The sequence below is a fragment of the Neomonachus schauinslandi genome, chromosome 9, assembly GCF_002201575.2.
Source record: "Neomonachus schauinslandi chromosome 9, ASM220157v2, whole genome shotgun sequence".
NCBI classification, from domain to species: Eukaryota; Metazoa; Chordata; class Mammalia; order Carnivora; family Phocidae; genus Neomonachus; species Neomonachus schauinslandi.
This window is the reverse complement of record NC_058411.1, coordinates 5,212,925-5,233,263: the sequence shown is the minus strand read 5'-3', so window position 1 is coordinate 5,233,263 and position 20,339 is coordinate 5,212,925. Positions and strand designations below refer to the sequence as shown.

General features: G+C 58.6%; 1 protein-coding gene across 1 annotated transcript in view; it reads right to left on the bottom strand.

Moving 5' to 3' along the window:
- CCDC85C (coiled-coil domain containing 85C) overlaps positions 1-20,333 on the bottom strand; it is a 75,424-nt gene extending 55,091 nt beyond the window's left edge. Inside the window, exon 1 of the mRNA XM_044917939.1 lies at positions 19,493-20,333. Within this exon, the coding sequence (XP_044773874.1) occupies positions 19,493-20,291 (799 nt within the window). The 5' untranslated portion in view covers positions 20,292-20,333. The remainder of the gene's footprint in view (positions 1-19,492) is intronic.
- Positions 20,334-20,339: the final 6 nt, after the last annotated feature.

Genomic DNA, 20,339 nt, shown 5'->3' with positions numbered 1-20,339 from the left:
CACACACACACACACACACACACACACACACACACACACACACACACCCTGCCCCACCCCTCGCCTTCCCCAAGCCAACCTCCTCAGCTCCCCTCCAACCCAGGGACCCGTTCCTCGTTCCTGCCCCATGCCGGGCACTGGGCACAGGGCAGGCCAGAGAGAAGCTGGGGCCTTGTTCTCGGGGAGCCTGGTCAAGAACACTGAGAGAGGACACGCACCCCTCGCCTCAGCTTCCTGGGTCATTGTTGGCAGCTCGATTCATCTGAGAAGCTGGCAGCTGACTCCACAGTTGAGGAGAACCGGGGTTTGGGACAGGCAGGGGAGCCCCCAACCCCAGGCTCCTGCCAGCTCACCCCACAGGACCCACAGGGCACCCATGAAGTCTTCCCGACGCCCAGGGGCAGCAAGCTACCCCCTGTATCCTCTGAGCCTTCCCAGAACCTAGCCCCAAACAGCCCAGGCAAGAAACACAGGATGGTGTCGGCCCAAAAGGCAAGGATGTGGGTTTGGGATCACTGAAGGCAGGCCAGCGTGGGACAGAGTTTGACTCCCGGGTGACTCTCGGGCCCTGCCCCCCCCACCCCACTGAGGGGCCGTGAGTACAGGGCAGCCGGGGAGAGGCTCACACACCAGCCTCCACCTGCCACCACCTCTCCTGACGTCACCATCTTCATCTGACTGACGAAGGCACAGAGGGCTGTCAGGCTGTCTGCCCCAAAGTGGCCTGAGGCCTGACCCCCCTGTGCATCTGGGGCGAGTCACTGGGGTGGGGGTGGGCCCACCCCCGCCCCTCATCTCTCAGCCTCACATTCCGGGGGCCACCACTGGAGAGCCACGCTTCCAGGAACGCCACCATCCAGGTGGCCAGAGCCACTGGGTCAGGAAGCAGCAGGCCCAGCCCGCTCGGTCCCCAGGGAAGTGAATAGCCACCAGGTGCCAGACCAGTGCTGACCCAGGAATCTGTGGCAGAGGCCCGTGTTGAGACAGTTACAGCCCAGACAGAGTGAAATACATCTCAGAGATCTATACTGAGCAGAAAGGGTGAAGGCAAGAGGGACCGTTTGGACACTGGGGGAGGGGAAATGTGAAAGGCAGGATGGCATTTCAGCCAGAGCTGGAAAACAAGCAGGGTTTTCCAGGGGAGGGGAGAGCAGCAAGGAAGGGGGAGGGAACTGGAGGTCGGGAAGAAGACAGCCAGGGCGAGGCCAAGCCCAGGGTATGGAAATGCCTGGACGGTATTCAGGGACCGCTACTGGCCTGGGGTCCCAGAAGCTTCAGGAAGAGACGGGAGAGGGTGTGGAAAAGGAGTCCGGGTCAGAGGCCAGAGCACCTCCCAGGAGCCTGAACTCGATGCTGAGCAGAGGGTCCCTGCAGGGTTGGGGGCAGGGCAGGGGCTATGTTTCAAGAAGAATATTCCAGAAGGGCAGAGTGAGGGCTGGACGGGACAATCCTGGAGGTAGGGAGGCCAGCTGGGAGGCTGGCTCCAGGAACCTGGAGCAAAGGGTGGGCAAGGGAGGGTGAAACCCCAGCACCAAGATGGACAGAGAGAGGCAAAAGAGCCCAACAACCAAGAGACCCAGAATCACACTGCACAGGTCCACATACACCACCATGCTCAGCAGAGTGAAGACCTGGGCAAGGTGGGGTGCACCGAGCCCTGTGAGCAGGCCGCCCATTATGCCACACCAAGCGGGTCTGGACCCCACTTGCAAAGGACACAGCCCCGGAAGTTACACGCCAAGCCCCATGTCACAGGAGGGTGCTGCCAGGCAGGACGGGGCATGGCACCTCGGCCCCGGGGTCTGGCCTCAATCTGGTCTTCCCCTCCTTCAGAGCACGTTCGTGGCCACGCCACTGGTGGGCAGAAATCCAACAACCTGCCCAGTGGGTCTGCCTGCCCTGGCCCAGGGCAGCCACTGACCCTGCCCAGACGGCCCCAACAATTGTGCCTTTTGTTTCGTGGTCCCCATTGTGTTCAATTCTCTCGCCTGCCTGCACCAGAGCCAAAGGAGGATTTCCAGAGGGATTTCTCAATGGGCTTGCAGAGAAACATCCTGTCGGCGGGACCTGCTGTTCACGGCCTGGCCCTGAAAGGCCACAAAGGGGTGGGGTTAACGACCCCTTGGAAATGGCCCCAGATTGGAGTCGCTTTTCTTTTTTTCTTTTTTCTTTTTTTTTTTTTTAAGATTTTATTTATTTATTTGAGAGAGAATGAGATAGAGAGAGAGAGCATGAGAGGGGGGAGGGTCGGGAGGGTCAGAGGGAGAAGCAGACTCCCTGCTGAGCAGGGAGCCCGATGCGGGACTCAATCCCGGGACTCCAGGATCATGACCTGAGCCGAAGGCAGTCGCTTAACCGACTGAGCCACCCAGGCGCCCCAGTCTCCAAGTCTTAAAATCTGTGGTGCTGTTACTCCGTCTCGGCAAGTCACTGCACTTGGCAGACAAACCATCATTTGCTTCTCTCCACAGGCTGTGAAGGACATCTGAGTGCGCCCGGCTTCCCCAGGGAAAACTGAGGCTCGCGGAGGTGATGGGTCTCACCCAAGATCACGGGGTTGGTGCGGGCAGAGCCGTGCGCGAACCTCTTCCTTCACCCCACCCCACCCCGCTGCCACACTCTGCGTGACCTGATTCAGTCTGTCACAGACGCGTGCCCTGCGTTCACACAGGTTCGGCTGTCCCAGGCGATGCCCCTCGAGGAGGGCGACCGGGGGGCCACTGGGGGAGGCCTGTGTGCCTCCAAAGCTGTCCCCTCCTCACATGGAAGGCTGTGCCAGACCTGCCCCTAGGACCGCCCTGTCAGGACTGGCTATCATGACCAAAGAAGCCAAGATGCAGCACAGCCCCCCTTGGGACACTCCCCTGGTGGGGAGGTGTGTGCACGCGATGGAAGGAGCAAGCAAAGACGTGTTCAAAGAACAGTCAATGATGCAATACGATATTCTCAACATCTCATGAAAAAAAGGTGAGATTACCAACTGCAGGGATATTACGTGGTGAACTGTTTTTTAAAAAGTGTGTCTTGGGGGCACCTGGGTGGTTCAGTTGGTGAAGTGTCTGCCTTGGGCTCAGGTCATGACCCCAGGGTCCTGGGCTCCAGCCCTGCAGTGGGCTCCCTGCTCAGGGGAGTCCACTTCTCCCTCTCCCTCTGCCCCTCCCCCTACTTACTCTCTCTCTCTCTCTCTGTCTCAAAGAAATAAAACCTTTAAAAAAAAATAAAAAATAAAAAGTGTGTCTTGGATCAGATGCTGAAAAGAAGGACATTAGGTAAAAGCTAAGGAAACCTGAAGGAAACATGGATTCCCATTAATACTAATGTATCAATATGAGTTCGTTCATTGCAACAAAGGTGCAAAGCCCTGCAGGGAGTTCCCAGTGGGGAGACTGTGTGCAGGCTTTATGGAACTCCATCTATCTTCTCAATGAGTCTGTAAATCTAAAAATAGTTCCAAAGAGCAAAGTTTATTTTTAAAAGAGCAAGACAACTCTATACACGTGATAAAATCTCATACAACTCTATACACTCTACACGCAAGGAAAAAAACTCAGTGCCATCTAAGATCTGTATCTAGTCATCGTATTGTACCGATGTCACGGTCCTGGTTCGATCACACACTAAGATGTCACCACTGGGGAATGCGGGGTGAAAGGTACACGGGAGCCCTCTCTACCACTCTGCAACTTCTTGAGAGGCTGTAATGATTTCAAAATAAAAAGCTAAAGAAAGCTCCCTTTGGACCCAGCGTTTCCTGATCTAGGAACAGAGCAAAATGCTAACATCAGTTCTCTCCAGAGATTTCAATTTTCAGACTCCCAATGTCTTCCAAGCTCTCCACAATGAGCAATGGGGAGAAGGATACTCTGCCTCTCCACCAGTGATAAATCACGGGGTGGGGGCGGGAGGGTTGGAGCCTGCAGGGTGGAAGGACCAGGTGAGTGAGCCACTGCAGGAGCCCCCCCCCACCCCCCCCCCCCCCGCACCTAGCCGGGCAGATGTTGGTCGGCAGAGATGCCTGGAGCCTGCGAACATCCTCGTCCTCCCTCCCATCCCCGGTGGGGTTCCCACATCAGCAGACACTCTCACCTCAAGGAGCCCCTGTCAGGGGATCCCGGGATCAATCAGCAGCGCTGTGCATCTCAGAACAAACCGAAGGCAGAGACAACACCTGGGATGCGTGACGCGCCAGGAGAAATCTATCATGTGGCAAGAGGAAATCCTGTGCAGCTCTGGAGCCAAAAAATTCCACACTGAGTGTTCGCCGGTACTCAACTCCCAAGTCCACGCAACTGCTCCCCTGCCCATGGAGAGGAGAAAAGTGGCACCAGAAACGACAATGTCCCCGATCATCTCCTTAACACGCACATTTCAACAGCCCGTCCTCTGGGGGAAAGTGAGGAAACACACCAATTACTGATTCTCTCCCCACTGGCCACAGCTACGTGGTTCGCAGAGGCCGCCTGCGGGCTGGGGTCCAAGGTGACTATTTTTCTAAGTTATCTATAATAAATGGGTCGTAGTTTGGGAAGAAGGAAAGTTATGGCCGGGAAAATGCCACTTCCACACCAAGAGGCAGTACGGGGTCATGGTGGGGAATGGGTCCAATCCCAGCTCTGCCCCTTTCTGCACTGGACCCCAGGCCGCTTCAGCCCGCTGCCCCTCAGTTTCCTCTTTTGGTCACACGGAGAAACCTTAGTGCCCTGGCTTCATGGGGATTAAGCGAGTGAATGTGTGGAAGGCACCGAGTCCCTGTTACCTGCTGTGGCTATAGGTCTGCAGGCCTCGGGGGCCATCCCTAACTGCCCGCGGACGCAACAGACGGGTCACCCCACCTAACAGAAGTGGGGAGCTGAGGCACAGGGGTTTGCCTTGTCTAGGATCGCAGCGGTCGACCCACAACCAGAGCTCAGGCGTGAGACCTGCTCAGGAGCTGACCAGGTTAGCAAACCATCACCTCACCTGGGACCCGCTGGCGAATCAGACTTGGCCAAACACAGCAAGATGTGGACCTCAGGCCTGCTGGAGGCTTCATACAACCGGCGGGATCAGAAGGATACGATCTAGGAACGGGAGTGAAGGGCACTGGGGTATGTTATTGCCCTACTACGGTGGGTCACTCCCTTCCAAGACCTTCTTCCCCTTCATCCTTACAAATCATGACCAAAAACAGCTTCAGTGCATGATGTTAATGGTCAGAACTAAGTCCCATCCAAGGCCTCCGATGGAGACTGTGTTTGTTTCCTTACGTATTAGAAAAACCAACTGGATTTATTCTGACCCTGTGAGGTGGCCCTTAGGAGTCCCTAACCTAAGGGTCTGCTTCACAGGTAACAAAGTAGATCTAGCCAGGGAGGGGAGGGGGGAGGAGAGGGAGGAAGGGAGGGCCCATCCCCTCCGAGTGCCTCAACAAATCACACTGCCACTCACCACTGCCTTAAGGGTCTCCCCAGCCAAACTGGACCAGTTGTGGGCCTGGCGCGGTGGGGAGCCACTGGCCGGAGTGCAGCAACTACCCCTCTGTGTGGCCTGAGGATCTCCCTGCCCATCCCCATTCCCTGCCATTGTGGTGGGCTAATCCCACCTCCCCCAAAAGCTCATTCCCAGGTGCAGAAGGACACGGCAGCAGGCGGTGACTCCAGCCTGGAGCCCCACACCTTAGGCTGACTCAGAAATGTCTGCCACACAAATAAGCAAAGCCCCATCTCACTCGTGGCGAGCCTCGGCTTCCTCATCTGCAGGGAGAACCCAGCAAGCCCAGTCCAGCACCCCTTCCATCTCCCCTCAGCCCTCCCCGCTCCCCTGGCCACCCTTCACCTGAAGCCTCCCTATACACCCTGAGGCCACCCAGGCTTCCTAGCTGCATTCGCCCATAGGGACCCTCCCTCCTGCTTCTTCCAGCTGACAATCAGCAAACCAACAAGGGGCAAATGGAGATAAGGCTGAGGAGACAGGCATCTCAGATGGATACAGACTCCTTCCTCCCCCCAGAGCCAGCCCGCCCACCCCGCCAGTACCCAGGATACAGAAAACACCAGCCAGCATGGGAGTAAATTAGCACCTTTCAAAGTCAAACATCTTTGGCTGGGTCAGTCCGGAGCCCAAATCACCTCCTCCTCACTCCTGGGCCTCCCTTGGATGCTCCCAAGCCTGCCATTTTCATTAAGGCGAACAAGAGACCGATGCAGGTATATTTAGCCAGAGAAAAGGGAGCCCGCAGGACTAGTCAAAAGTCACCAGAGAACTGGTCTGTAGGAGTAGGGAGGAGGGATCAAGGTTACAATTGAAAAGAAGAAAATTAGAAGACTTTCCCATTTTTATTCTGCTCCTGCGGGCAATGACTGCTGTACCCGGCAGCCTCGGGGACAGGGCACGTGAGACCTATGGGGGATGGTCTGGGAAAGAGAAGCCTTGGTGGGTGGGCTGCGGGGAGGGTGGCAAATGATCCCTCCTGGCTGCCGCCTCCTGATTCTGGGTCAGATCATTCCCCCACCCTGCCAAGCACTTGCACGGTGAGGGCCCGAGGTTAGAAACTGGGCCACTATGGGGCCTGAAAGCTCCAGAGCAGCAGGTGTTTGGGGGGAGGGAGAAAAGGGGGAAAAAAAAAAACCACAACCCAAGTGATACTGGTTTGGCCTCATGGGAAGGGGCCAGGCTGGGAGCAGCCTCATGGACGAGGCTGATGCCAAGGGACGGCCCAGGCATCTAGAACTTCACCAAATCCTTCCAGGGTCTCTGAGTCTCCAAGGACCCAGTCCAATGGCCTCATCTCACAGATGGGTAAACTGAGGCTCTGGGAAATGACGTAGGAATCAAGGCAGAAAGGAAACAGGGAGAGAAAAGTCCAGGAAGCGAAGGTTTACACAAAGACATCATCACAACCCTCAAACCCTCACAGAAACACAAACCACTTCGGGGAAGGGGCGCAAAAGTGGTGGGCCCTCTAAAGACGGACGGTGGCCAGGGGAGGGGACAGAGCTCGTTGTCCAAACCTGCCAGATGACAGGCACCAGCCAAGACTGTCGGTGTCCAGGATGCCCGTTGAGCTGAGGGAAGAAGACCTGTGTCCCTCACCCTCTGCCTCAGTGTCCTGAGGGGTTTCCTGACCATGAGCAGGTGAGGAGGAAAGGCTTCCGGGAGGAACCTCACTAACCCTCCTACTGTGGCTACTGGTCTTTCCTGGGCCATGGAGCACTCTGAAGCCCCGATGAAAGCTAGAGGGTGATGCATGAGTCCACAGTCATCTTAGGGGCCCAGGGGTTTCCTGAACCCTGTCACAGAAGCTGGAGAATGCACCGCTGACAGGTCAGCACAGAGGGGAGGGCAAAGTGACCCTGAAGGCAGTGGGGACTGCTGAGGGGCCAGAAGACGCACTGAGCTGGCCCAGGCATCTCCCTCCTAACATAAAGCCCCAGGCCAGGACGTTCCAGTGCCCCCGCTTGTGCTCAAGAGTTGGAGGACAGGAAGGCAGAGCGGGGGGGGCTGGCTACTCTGCTCTCTGCCCTCCCTCATGCTCAGACTTCGGATTGCCCCCAAAACAAGGGGTCTTTTCATCAGCATTTCCCACAGCATGTCAGCACCACACACTTGGGAGCGGATCACGTTGCCCAGAGCCAGGCTGGCAGTCACAGGAACAAGGTCTTAACTCCGCAGAAGGGGATTAGGGACTCTGCAGGGGGAAAGGCAGGAAGAAAGCAGCACCAGGCTCAGACCACCCTCCAGGTGGGGACCTGGGAGGCGGGAGGGCAGGGAGCATCCCCAGGGCATCCTGACCACACTCAGGGAGCTGCCCTCTGCCCCTGGTCAGCAGGAGGAATTCTGAGCATGGGCGGCAGAGGCGGGCTCACAGGAAATGCCCTCGGGGTGAGGGAAGGAAGCAGCAGGAGGAGAATGCCCCCCAACCCAGGCTGCAGGGGGAACCTCCAGGGCATGACATCAAGGATCCTTCACCCACCAAAACTCCCACCACCATCAACACTGTCTGCATTACCAGAATAAGATGGTTTAATAGGGGCTCTCCTCAGACCCTCCCAGCACCCAAGGTCATTAAAGCCAGAACATCGGCCCCTCTTCCCAGGCTCTCGCAGGGGACAAGGGAGAAAGCTCCATCCCACTGTGATCTCACCGATATCCCCCTGACCACCCCCCCACACACACACACACCAGCAGCCCCAGTGGCTGGGACACAACGAGGCACAGGGAGCCACGGGGCCACATGCACAGAGTCCAGGTGTGGCACCTCCCTGCCAGGCACTGGCTGCAGGAACGGCCCACGGCTGGGCACAGGAAGCTCAGGTAAACCCAAGAGGCCCTGGTGGCGAGGCTGCCCGCTACCTGCCACGGTCACAGCCGTGGGAATCGACAGCTCAAAAGGCAGGAGGGGAGGGGCGCCAGGGGGGGCTCAGTGGGTTGAGCGCCTGACTCTTGATTTCGGCTCAGCTCATGATCTCAGGGTCATGAGATCAAGCACCACGTTGGGCTCCAGGCTCACCAGGGAGCCTGCATGAAATTCTCTCTCCCTCTGCCCCTCCACCTGCTCACACTCTCAAAATAAATAAATAAATAAAATCTGAAATTTAAAAAAAAAGGCAGGAGGGGAGCCATGCTCAAATTTGGTGACAACCGGGCCAGGGCAGGAGTGCAGCCTCTCCAGAACGCTCCCCACTTGGAGCAGAGGGAGAGGAGGGAGCGTGGCTGGCCTGTGTCCATTCCCCTGCCCCGCCCATCCCACTTTACTGTTTTAAAACCCATTTTCTTTGTTTTCTGATTCTGCAGGCCTCCTGGCCTCCTTTGGAGGATAAGGAGGTGGTGGCTGGGCTCTGCAGGGGAGGCCTCGAGAGCCTCCCGGAGGCACGTGGCCTCTCTGGGCTTGGGTTTCCCGTGCATACGTGTGGACCCGCCCCCACAAGGCCACCAGCAGAAGTGACATCTGTGGCTGCAGGGCGACCACCAAGAGCCTGGCTCGAGGCTTCCGAGTGGACAAGAGCAACCGGTCACACATCCCATGACTGTCCACCTCCAGGGGTTGACCCAAGCCTCAAAGGAAGCGTGAGATTTTGGTGGTGGTGGGAGGGAGGAAAGATCAGCCCTAAGGGCCTGCTGTGTGCCTGAAGCCCACGGAAGGGGACCGCAGGAACCCCTGACCCCATGCTCAGGCATCAGAGCTTCCTTCCATGGACAAGTGAACTCCCACGACCCAGCAAGGAGTTATCTGAACCAGCACTGCCCCAGAAACTCTCTGGAACGACGGAATACTCTGTTCGTGCATTGTCAACAGGTGCAGAGCACTTGCAAGGGGCTACTGTGACTCAGAAACTGAAACTTTCCATGTTACCTGATCTTAAATAAATGGAATTGAAGCAGCTACTTGTGGCTCGTGGATGGCTCAAGCCGGGAAACCTCGAAGCAGAGTGGTCTCCAGTGAGGCAGAGGGCGTGGGCACACAGGTGAGAGAGGAAGGGACCCAAATTCAAAGAACAGAGTTGATAGGATGGTGACTAGTAGGCCACTGGAAGCCGGGGCTCAAGGTCAGCAGCAACAAGAGAGAGAGAGACTGGGGGCTCAGCACAGGGCAGGAGGGGCCAGAGAGAGAGCCAGAAGCTCCTATCGGAGAAGACAGAAGTAACCAGCACACACACCGCCCTGTTCTAGAAGACAAGCCCAGAGTGAGCATCAAACACCACCCAGAGGTCAGGACAAGAGGCCACCTGACCTTTCCCAGGCCAGACCTGCCCAGCAGCAAGAAGCAACAGGTGGGAAGGAGGCAGGCTGGCCTGGGGATGGGGGGGCAGGAGGACAGAAGGGAGAGGGTTTTGTTTACTGCTTTGGACGAGGAAACATGAGCCTGTTTGCAGGGGAAGGAGCACAAGAGGAAGGAGACAATGGTGCGGGGAGGTCCCACAGGAGGGCTTGGGAAAGGAGGGAGCGGGGCCCGCCAGGACAGAAGGCGCTGAGAGAGGGAGAAACTCGCTGCTTCATTTTCCGTCCAGGTATAAAAGTGGGGCGTGTGCATTCCAGAAAACATGGAAAACACAGAAAAAGGAGAAAGGGCAGGCCAGGAGCTTCCCATTGTCCCACCAGCTCGGAGGGACGTTGGGCAGCAGGGAAATGGAGCCTTCTGAGAGCCCGGAACCCACCACAAAGGGCCACTCCCAGAGCGGGCTCCTTACACAGAGGAGCCGGTGTCCCGGTGCTGCGCTCGCTCGGGGACAGGCGGGCACATTCAGGGCCCACACACAATCGCGCCCTTGTGGGGGGCGGGGGGCGGGTGCTCCGGGAGCCTCTGATTCCAAGACAAGAGCTTGCCTCCTTACTGCCTTACAAGCCGGGAGACGGGAGACAGGAGACGGAAAGACTGATTTGGGGAGACAAAGAGACGCTTCCCCTGACAGTGGATGGGCTATTTTTGGAAATGGGTCGACTCTTCTCGGTAGCTGCCATCTCGGTGCCACCGGCCTTGCCTGCATCTGTCCCCTCGAATGCAGCCTGAAAAGGCTCCCACCCCGTCTGCGGCGGGCCAGCACCCCGCCGAGGGGGTGGGGAAGGCAGCGCCTGGCAGTCTGACAGCGGCCATGGTGTGGAGGTGGGGAGCAAGCCGGGGGGGGGGGGGGGGGCACCCCAGGGCCGGGCTCAAACACTGCTTTCCAGGCCTGCCAGGCAGCCCACCTGGGCACCCACGCAGCAAAGGTGAGCAAGGGGAAACACAAACAGGCCCCTTTCTCTCTTACTGCTAACAGGAGCTGACAGCAGCCTCAGCCTCCCCCCACCCCACCGGCCGGGCTCTGCGATGCCCCAGATGCCCCAGCGTGGGGCGGCATCCGCCTCCCGCCCACCTGCTGACGGGTCATCTTAAGCTTGGGCGACCACAGCAGGCCCAGTGGCTTTTCTCCTTTTTCTCCTGAGCTTCCCACCAAGGCTCTGGCTGCCCAGCAGAACCCCTGGGGAGCTTCTAAAACCACCGAAGCCTCCAGAACCAATTGGGCCCATCCCTGGGGGCCCATCCAGGCACTGGCATTGTTTAAAGTTCCCCGAGCGATACCTAATATGCAGCCATGGTTAGAAACCACTGGTAAAAGCAAGTGTGTACTTCGTAGTTATTGTTAAGGGAAACAGGCAAGGGGGAATAGGCAAGCCCCCACCCTCAGTGGGGAGGTTTGATTTCTTTTTTCTAAAGGAACTGCAGGCCATTTGGCACCAAATGGAGCAAATGGGGAAAAAGGCAGGGGGACGGGTCAGGTGGCCAAAGTGGGTTGACCACTGTCGGGTTTAAAGCGACAAGAGGGAGCACCTCATGCAGTGCCTCCCACCTCCCCGTTCCTCTCCCCGATGTACACCAAGCACCTCCTGCCATGCCAGGAAGACTGCCCTGAGAAGCTTATGAACCAGGCAGAGACAGGACTGCACACAGAGGAACCTCAAGTCCAAGACAGGCGGCTTTGTCCTGGGCAGACCCCACACCAGGGCACCGGAACCCCACATACTCTCCAAGTGCCAAACCTGTTACCTAGTCCCGTAAGAGCAGATCGAATGGCAGAGCTAGGTAATTCCATCAGCCCCTCACGAGGACAGGCTGGCCAGGCAGGAGCCTCAGCCAGCGCTGGACAGGTCACCTCCATCACCCCAGAAGCTCAACTGGGAGACCTGCCCCAAGCTGAGGACCAACCCCCGGGCAAGACACAAAACCATAAATATGACCGATGACCGAAGAGAAGCAGGAGCGCAGGGCGGGAGGCTCTTTCCTTGTGGCTCTATGCATCGTAGGAACTCTGAGTCAAGGGGCCAGAGAAAGCTAGGGTCTCTGGGAGCCTCGGCACAGCCTCCCCAAGCCCTCCATCTTACGGACAAGAACATGAGGGCCTGGAGAGAGGAAGGCGCTTGCACACAGTGGGGTCCGGGAGTGGGCTGAGCCAACTGGTTCCGCCTGTGTTGTCCAAAGCACAGAACATCGCCAGGCCCCCAAAACCCAGATGTGGGGAGCACATCAGCTGATGAGGCCAGCATCAGGGCCAGCAGATAACCCCGGGGGCTCTGAGAGTAAACGAGGGTCTGTTTTCCTTCTTTCTGGCATCCCCATCAACCAGAGACCTTTGTCCTTTGCCATTTGTTATTTCCTGCATTCAAAGATGAGCATCTTCCCTTCAGTTACAATGTGGGGTGCCGCTCAGACTCCATGCGTGCGTTTACGGTAGGGTCTTCCCCTCCCAGCAGGAGCTGTTGTTAAGTACACAGGGCATCTGTGGCTGATGGTATCTCGGGGTGGAGGAAATGCCGTGCCTGGGAAAGCCGGAAACCCCTGAGCAAACTGCCCAGAGTCCTAAGGCACTGGCGAGAGCTGGAAGGGAAGGGGGCCCGCCCCCGGGCTCGGCCACACGGGAGCTGGAGCCCTCCCTGGCCACCCGGCCAGGGGCCCTCAGTCCGTCATCTATCTCTGAGCTTGTGTGCCCGGGGCCTTGGTCCTCTTGACTCACAGCCTCGGCACAGAGGGGCAGGTTCCAGAAACGTCTTTTGACGGGCACCAAATGTGCCTGGCATGGTGCTACCAGCTTCCTGGCTCCCACAGAAGGGAAAAGTCCTGCTGGGCCCCACTGGGATCCCAGCTTTGCTGGGGAAAAGGCTCAGAGCGGTGAGGCAAGTCACACTAGGTCATGGGGGTGGGGGTGGGGCCAGGAGCTCCAGTCCCCGAGACCCTGGAACCTCCCTGGCTACACACGCCCAGGAGGACCTCTTGACCTGGCGTGATTATTCGTCATGCCCCTTTCACTCCCACAACTGCCCTGCTTTGGCTTTCAACCTCTTCGGGGTGCTCAGAGCTCAGCTAGGAGGGGGTGCTAACAGGAGCTGAGATGAGCCTCAGAGGTGCAGCAGGTTTGTGCAAGCAGAACAGACCCGGGAGGAGGCCAGGCCCGGCAGAAAGAACAGCTGGAGCCCAGGCACATCTGGTTCAGTGGGGAACGCAGGACCGGGGGTTGGGTCGTGGACAGGCCAGGCAGGTGGGATCTGTGAAGCCCCTCCCACTGCACCTGCACCCCGCCCCCCAAGTCCCTGGGTTGGGCTTTTTCCTCAGGCTGTAGGCAGTTCCAGCTGTGACCTTTTTCTGATGGGCTTTCCCTAGGGGATCCAGAGTTCTGTTAGTGGTCCACCTTCAAACCTTTACATAGCAACGTCTCCTCCCTTTCCCCTGCTCCCCACTTAATGAATACGCCTCTGTTTAAACATCATACACCAGGTGAGCCCAAGAACACAAGCGAATCAATAAAGCTCCTGAGCTTGCTGCCCTGCTCCCTGGAGAGCTGGAGACCATTACAGTGACTCGTTCAAGAGTAGACATCCACAACCGGGTGGCCCAGCTCCAACCCAAGAACCCTGCGGGGGCAGGGGACAGTGGCAGGGCAATGTGTGACAGTGACAAGCTCTAGGTGCTTGCTAGGATTCCTGACTTTTCAGGATCAAAAGAGCAGCTCGTCCCTTTACAGGCAAGCTTGTTCCTGTCACCAAACCTCTGGGGACGACACCTAGGTCGCCTCGTCATCCTGCTCCAGGGAGATGGCACTGCCTACTAGCTCAGAAATCCCAGAGTCACCCCTGCACGGATCCGGGGCACCCAGGTTGTAGGCGGGGACAGAGAGTGGCAGCAGGATCGGGAATGAGGCTGCGGCCAGAGAGCACAAGCCCCCAACAGCGGACAGCCTGACCCCTGAGCTCAGAAGTGAGAAGGAGGCCAACAGGGGCTGGGAGCATGGCTTTGGAGCCACCCCGCCAGGTCTGAGAACCTGCAGAGACGGTTCTCTCCTGTGGCCACAATCACCGTGGCCACGTGGGAACTCCAAACTTCCTCCCCTGCTGCCCCCAGCCCAGCCTACACCCCAACAGCCACAGACAAATGCTCCTGAATGGCCACTCCCCAAGCCAGGCCACATGAATCACTGTGTGCATGGCACCCACAATTCAGACTGAGTAACCGCTCAATAAACAGGTGCTGATGCAGCCCTTCCGGCTTGAAGGGCCAGCTCTCAACAACCCAGCCACGCCCTGTCGCCTCCTGACTCACCCTGTCCTGGGCTCACCCAACCACCTTCCCAGCGCTGTCTGGGGTGTCCCACCACTGTGGGTTCAGGAAAGCCCTTCCCCAGCTCCCTGGGCTGCTGCTGGTCTCCAGAGGCAACACAGTCCTCCTGGACCCCTCTTCTGGGTGGCCCCTGAAGGAAGGTCTCTGCCACTCTAGGGCTCCACCCCCAGGGGCTGGACACAACCCCCTGGGCTGACAGCCTCGCAGCAGTTCCCTGGCCCCAAGGCTTTTCTCCTCTGGGCTCCACGTTCCAGTTCTTTCTGTTCACAGGAGGCGGCGTCCAGGCCCAGGGCCACCCCAGCTCCCCGCACAGACCCTGGGCTCTCAGCAACCATGGTCAGACCCACTTGCAGACCTGCTTCTGCCTTATTCCTGCTGAAATGCTGTCTCCCTTCTCTGTCCAGCTAGACAAGGGCTCACGTGGCTCTGACACAGGGCAGGCACAAGGCTGTCCTCGCAAACATGTGACGGGGATCCCCCATCCCCACCCGGAGGAGGCAAATCTGCAGGGGGTCCAGGTGACAGTAGAGGGTCACCTGAGCCTATCACTGGAGGCCCAGGTCTAGGACCAGGGTGTTGTTATCCTCCGGACAGGTGCAGAAACTGAGGCTTATAGGTTTAGTAAGCTAGCTGCCCACTCACAGAGCAGGTGCAAGGTCAGGCTTCACCCAGGTCTATTATTGTTCCTAAGCATACCCAGCACAGAATGCTCCAGCTGGGAGGAGGAGGACTGGCGTGTGGGAGACAGTCCCGGCTTCCCTCCCTCAACCGAAAGACTGGTAATAGTCTCCCACTTTGCAGAGGAGAAAACAGAGCCCCACAAAGGTTCTGGAACGCACCGAAGGTCCCAGGCTTCCAATTCTCTGTGTTCATATCATCGACAAGCATGGGGTGGAAAATCCCCATGGGTGGAAAACACAGATTATGAGCAGCAAAGGATTTCCTTGCTAATCATGCTGCTCTGGGGACAAGGTTATAAACCAAGTTGTGCCCTGGGAGCTCTGAGGCCAGGCCATGGTGAGGGGTTGGGTGGGGTCACCACGGCAGAGGGAAGCCAGCCTGGGGCAGGAGTGAGGGAATGAAAATTCAAGAAGGAAGGACTCCCTGCCCTGAGCCCACGTTCCCCATTTTATGGATGAGCCATGCTGGCTCGTGCAGGAACACAGGAGCGCAGGAATGAGGCACAGGTCTGGCTTCCCCAGAAGAAATGCCATCCCTTTGCTACACAGGTCCAGCCTCTGGAGCTCCCCCCAGCCCCAACTGTCCCCATGTCCATCTGTAGGTCACCAGGGCCCTGCCAAGGACCAAGCTCTGGGAGGCCTTCCATTGCTGGTGGGGCCTCCCATGGGAGTCTCTCTGAGCCCGACAGAGCCAGACTATCCAGGCCCAGAGGGGCAGCAGGCAGAGTGGCAGGCCCAGACTCTGACATCATGAGACCCAACACTGAGCCCAGGTCCCCACGGGACCCAGAGCAAGTCACTGCTCTCTCCAAGCCTCAGTTTCCCCATCTACAATATGGGACCATTTGGGAGCTCTGACCATAATGGAGTAGGGACTGGGAGGCTCTGTGTGGTAAACTGTGAAGTGCTGGGGATGCCCTGGTCCTCCCCAGGCTTAACCTGCCAGTGAGTCCCTCTGGCCTGTCTTCCTTCTGTGCAAGGCCCTGGGGGCCCAACACCCCAAGGCCCCGGATGGAAGGTCAGGGTCAGGCTGGGGAGGGAGGTGGAAAGGCTTATCTAAACCACCCCATTGTCTTCACTGACCTTTGCTCCCAGGCCTGGCTGGGTTTAGGAAAAGCCGTCTTATTAGCGATCCTGCCCAGGAGGCGCTGAGCTGAGAGGCCCCTAATAAAAGACCTATTCAGGGCCAGCATGCCGACTCACGCCGTCTTTTTTTAAAGGTTCAGACCACCCTCGCTCCATCCATCCTTTAAACCAACAAAAACACAAGCAGGAGAACAAAACCATCTTATTTTGAGAAGCTCAAATTTTTAATCCAAACTTTTGAAAGTAAACAGGGCCCGTACAAAGGCTTGCTGGAGGTCCTGGTTTCTCTGGGTTAGCTAAGGGGGAACGGGCCACAGTGATGGGGGAGGACAGGATGCAAACACAGGGACTGGGGGGAGGGGGAGTGAGAGGTGGGGGAGGGGAAGGAGAGACCTTGTTGAAAATGCTTTTGTTTGAAAACTGTCGGTTCAAGGGGGCAAACCTGACTTTCTAGAGTTTGGGGTTCGCCTGCCTCAGTCTGCCCCACTGCAGTACAGCAAGAGCACTCGAGTCCGGACTTCGGTCAGCACAACCCACAGCCCGGTCAAAAACAACCCGGAGGGAAAAAGGTCATTTGCATATGCATTCTCGGCAGCCAGGCCCAGCCCAGCCCAGGACAGCCTGGAATACAGATGGGCCACCTCCCACCACAGCCGCAGGGGCCTTCCCCGGGCACCCCGCGGGGCTGCAGGCCCACCCCAGCCGCTTACGAGAAGACTACAGGGCCACAGGCCCCCAGCTCGTCAGCAGGTGCTGTGGTCGCAAACATTCAGGCGAGCTGTCTAAACAGCAGAGTTTTGAAGACAACATCAAAGTCTGTCTGGCAAGCCCCCAAAGGGGTCCCTCTTGCTTTTTCACGAGGAGCCTGGGAAGAAACAAGCATGACGAGGATTCTGACAACTATCGAGACTTACTGTGCGCAGACCCTGACCGCCCTCGGCCTCGGCGGCTGAAGGGGGCATTCTGGGTTTTGCCCCACTTTGCAGAAGAGCAGAGGGAGGCCCAGAGAAGTAACCTGCCCCCGGAGAAAAGCAGGAGGCAGATTCCACCGCAAGACGGTGTGACCCCTTGGGGTGACAGGGTTATCAACCATCTGCTCAGTGGTCACCGATAAGGAAGTGACATTTCCCAGAATGGGCGAACGAGAGCAAACCTGGGTCAGGAATTAAGAATAGGGAGTCACCAGTGTTGCCTGCTGACTAAGAGTATTAGACAGCGACAGAGGCCAGAGATGCAAGCCAGGCGTCAGCCGGAGCCATGAGGGAACGCCCCCAACTCCTGGCAGTCTCACCCTGGGGAACCCCCACCCCTGACCCCGCAGCCTCACCTGGGCAGCCCCACCCAGGCAACAGAGCGGAGACACTGCCAGTCTCCGCGGCTTTCCCACGCAAGGCTCAGAACCTCCCTCAGCCTCCACTTGCTCATCTGAAAATGGGGATACTACTACCTCTAGGGTTCCTGGGAGGACGAACCGAGACCAACTACGGAGGGCAGAAGCCCGGCATCTGACCCCACTTTCTCCCCCCCCACCCCACCACTGGGACTGAGGTGCATTATCTTTCCTACCTCCAGCTCCCTCCTCCCTCCACTCAAAACTACCCAAAAGTCATTTTTAAGAGAAGGGTCTTGCCCCGTTTCTGGCCATCCTGTTCACATTGCTGGGAGAATAGCTCAAGGCCGCGCCTGACTTTAAGAGACAAGGCTCAACACCAAGCCCCTGTAATTGAAACTGGTGATAGCAGTGCTCATTTGTATTTCACCCAACACAGAGCCTGGCCACCACCAGACCGGTGGCAGGCCTGTTCCAAGTGAGCGTGGGACTTGGGGGGCCGGGGGGTGGGCACGGACTCTGCGGGGAAACTGTACACCTCAAGTCCCAGCCACCCCCTGGTCCCCTGCCCTGACATCATCCACTGCTTTGGCTGATACACTGAGCCAGACAGAGGCCGCATCTCCTTGTCCAAAGCATGACGGAACTTCCCTGCAAATATGCTGCGACGCTGGGCACTCCAGTCCTGTGCCGACAACCGCTCTCGGCAAGTGTCACCGATGACGCAGCCGAAAACCAGCAACATTTCCCAGCCACAGGACTGCAGCAATCCGTCCTTGCACTTGGGAGAAACTGAGGCCCAGAAGTCGGGCCCCTCCCGAGGCCCCCAAGAAGGCAAGGCCAGAGAGGCTGGAACTGGGACTCCTGACTCCCCAGCCCTGGAAACCCCCACAAATGAAACCCCCTAACTCTGAGCTGCTCCCCCCGGCCTCCAGCCGCCTGTGGTGGGAGGTGGGTGGATACAGAGTTCCAACCGGAAACCCAAGTGGTAGTGGTAGATTGCTAATCAGTAACAAAATATCCCTCTCAACCCAGTCCTGCTCTGAACTCAGAGGCTGGGAAGGTAAATAAAGGAAAAATTGTGATGGACGAGCACACCACCTGCATGGGTCCAGTTCCCACCCCAACACCCTGCAGAGGCCACTCAGCCACCAAACCAGAGAGAGAGCACGTCCCTCCTCTGCTCAGGCATCACTCTGGGGAAGAACAGTCATTTAAAGCCTAGACACATTTTCTCTGAACCAGGAAAGCCTTTAAAGAGAACCCGAAAGGGCTGTTTAATCTCCACCTTCAGGCAAATAGTTCAGGCAGCAGCAACTGCCACCAGAACTGGGAGCCAAGCCACCAAAAATGTGGAAGAACAGGGAGGTAGGGAGAGGCACGAGTGGCCAGGAGAGCCACAGATCAGGGCGCTGGGAATGGCGGACCCAAGCTGGGGGCCCATAGGTCACATGGGCGTGGAAGACAGTAGCCGAGCTCTCCTGAGGCCAAAGGTCCTCCACCCACACCCAAGCCACCTACCACCAGCGCACTTCCTGTAAGGCGACCAGCAGTTTACAAATCCCTTGGGAGACTTTATCTCTGCCCCAAATCCACAAGGCAGGGATCATCAACTCCATTCTACAGATTAAGGAAACTGAGGCAGGCAGAGGCGAAAAGCCAGGATCCATTCCAAGCACATATCCCTCTGGAAAGTCTTAGAGCCTCGGTTGAGAAAGGTCCGTCCACCCTGAGAAGTTCAGGACTGACAGCAAACCAGAAAGGCTCTTCGCCCGGTGTCCTCTGACCCAGGGGCCTGGGAGTCTCAAGGGCTACCTGCCTCCTTCTGAGCCCGCAGGCAGCACCGAGAAGCCCAGGTGGAATTACAGCCCCAGCCCCCCACACACGTGGACGCTGCTCAGGTTTGGGGTTGCCTGTTGCTCCAAATAAGAGAAGAAATTCACCTGTACTCAAAGGGCCTTTCTTTTCCCCCTCCCACGCACCCCCCCCCCCAAGAACTTCCCGCTCCTGGACAAAGATTTCCAGGTTGGAATGAGGCGTCCCCAGCCGGCCTTGCGGTGCCCTACACGAATACTGATAATTCCGTAGGAGAGAAACTTTCCTGGGGTCCAGTGGGTCCCCGGCCCGGCTGTGGATTCGGAGCTGGACAGGGTCACGCCTCCATCACTTGACCAGAAACAACACATCACCCAAAACGCCACTGCGGATAGGCGCGGGATCCCCCAGCCCTGAGTCTGGATACCAGCTGGAGGAGGGGTCTGGAGTGGCGACCGCCCCCGGGGGGAAGAGGCCGTGGGCCTGAGACCCGCGCTGCCCGACCGGTGCCGTCCTTACCGTGCAGGCCGTTGGGGATGCTTCGGTGGTGCGGTGGCGCGGACAAGTCGTCCAGGGACCGGCGCGTGGCTACTGCCTTGCCGTCGGGGGCCTTGTGCGGCCCGGGGGGCAGCAGGGGGGGCGGGACTTGGTGGTGGTGGTCCGGGCTGCCTCCGCTACCCGCGCTCGACGTGCTGCTGCCGTCGCCCACGTCGCGGGCTCCCGCGCCCGCCGCACCGCCGGCCAGCGGCCCGCTCAGGCTGGCCTGGCTGTCGATGGAGCTGCGGGAGCCCGCGCCGCCGCCGCCGCCGCCGCCGCCGCCCGCGCCGCCCCCACCCCCCGCCAGCGCCGCGCGCTCCTCGTCCAGCATCAGCACCAGCTCCTTGAGCTCCAGGTTCTCGCGCAGCAGGGCCTCCTGGCGCGCCTCGAGCTCGCGCAGTTTCTGCTGCGAGCGGGCCACCTCGTGCCACACGGCGCCGGCCGCGTGGCGCCCGAAGCGCTGCCACTCGCGCGCCAGCTTGCGCCCCTTCTGCCGGTCGTCGTCGAGGAAGCAGCAGAGCTCGCGTAGCTCCTGGTTGTCGTCCTGCAGCCGCTGGTTCACGTCCTTGAGGCCGCGGATCTCCAGCAGGTGCTGCTGCAGCCGCCGGTTCACGTCGCGCATCAGGCCGCCGTGCTCCAGCATGAGGCCCACCTTCTCGCCCTCGGCGCGCCGCAGCCGCCGCGCCAGCTCCTCCTTGCTCCAGCGCAGCAGCTCCTCGTCCGGCACCTGGCTCAGCTCCTCCGACGCCGCCGCCGCCGCCGCCGCCGGGGGCTTCGCCATGGCGGGGCCGTCACCGCGGCATCGCCCGCGCCCTCGCCCGGCCGGCGC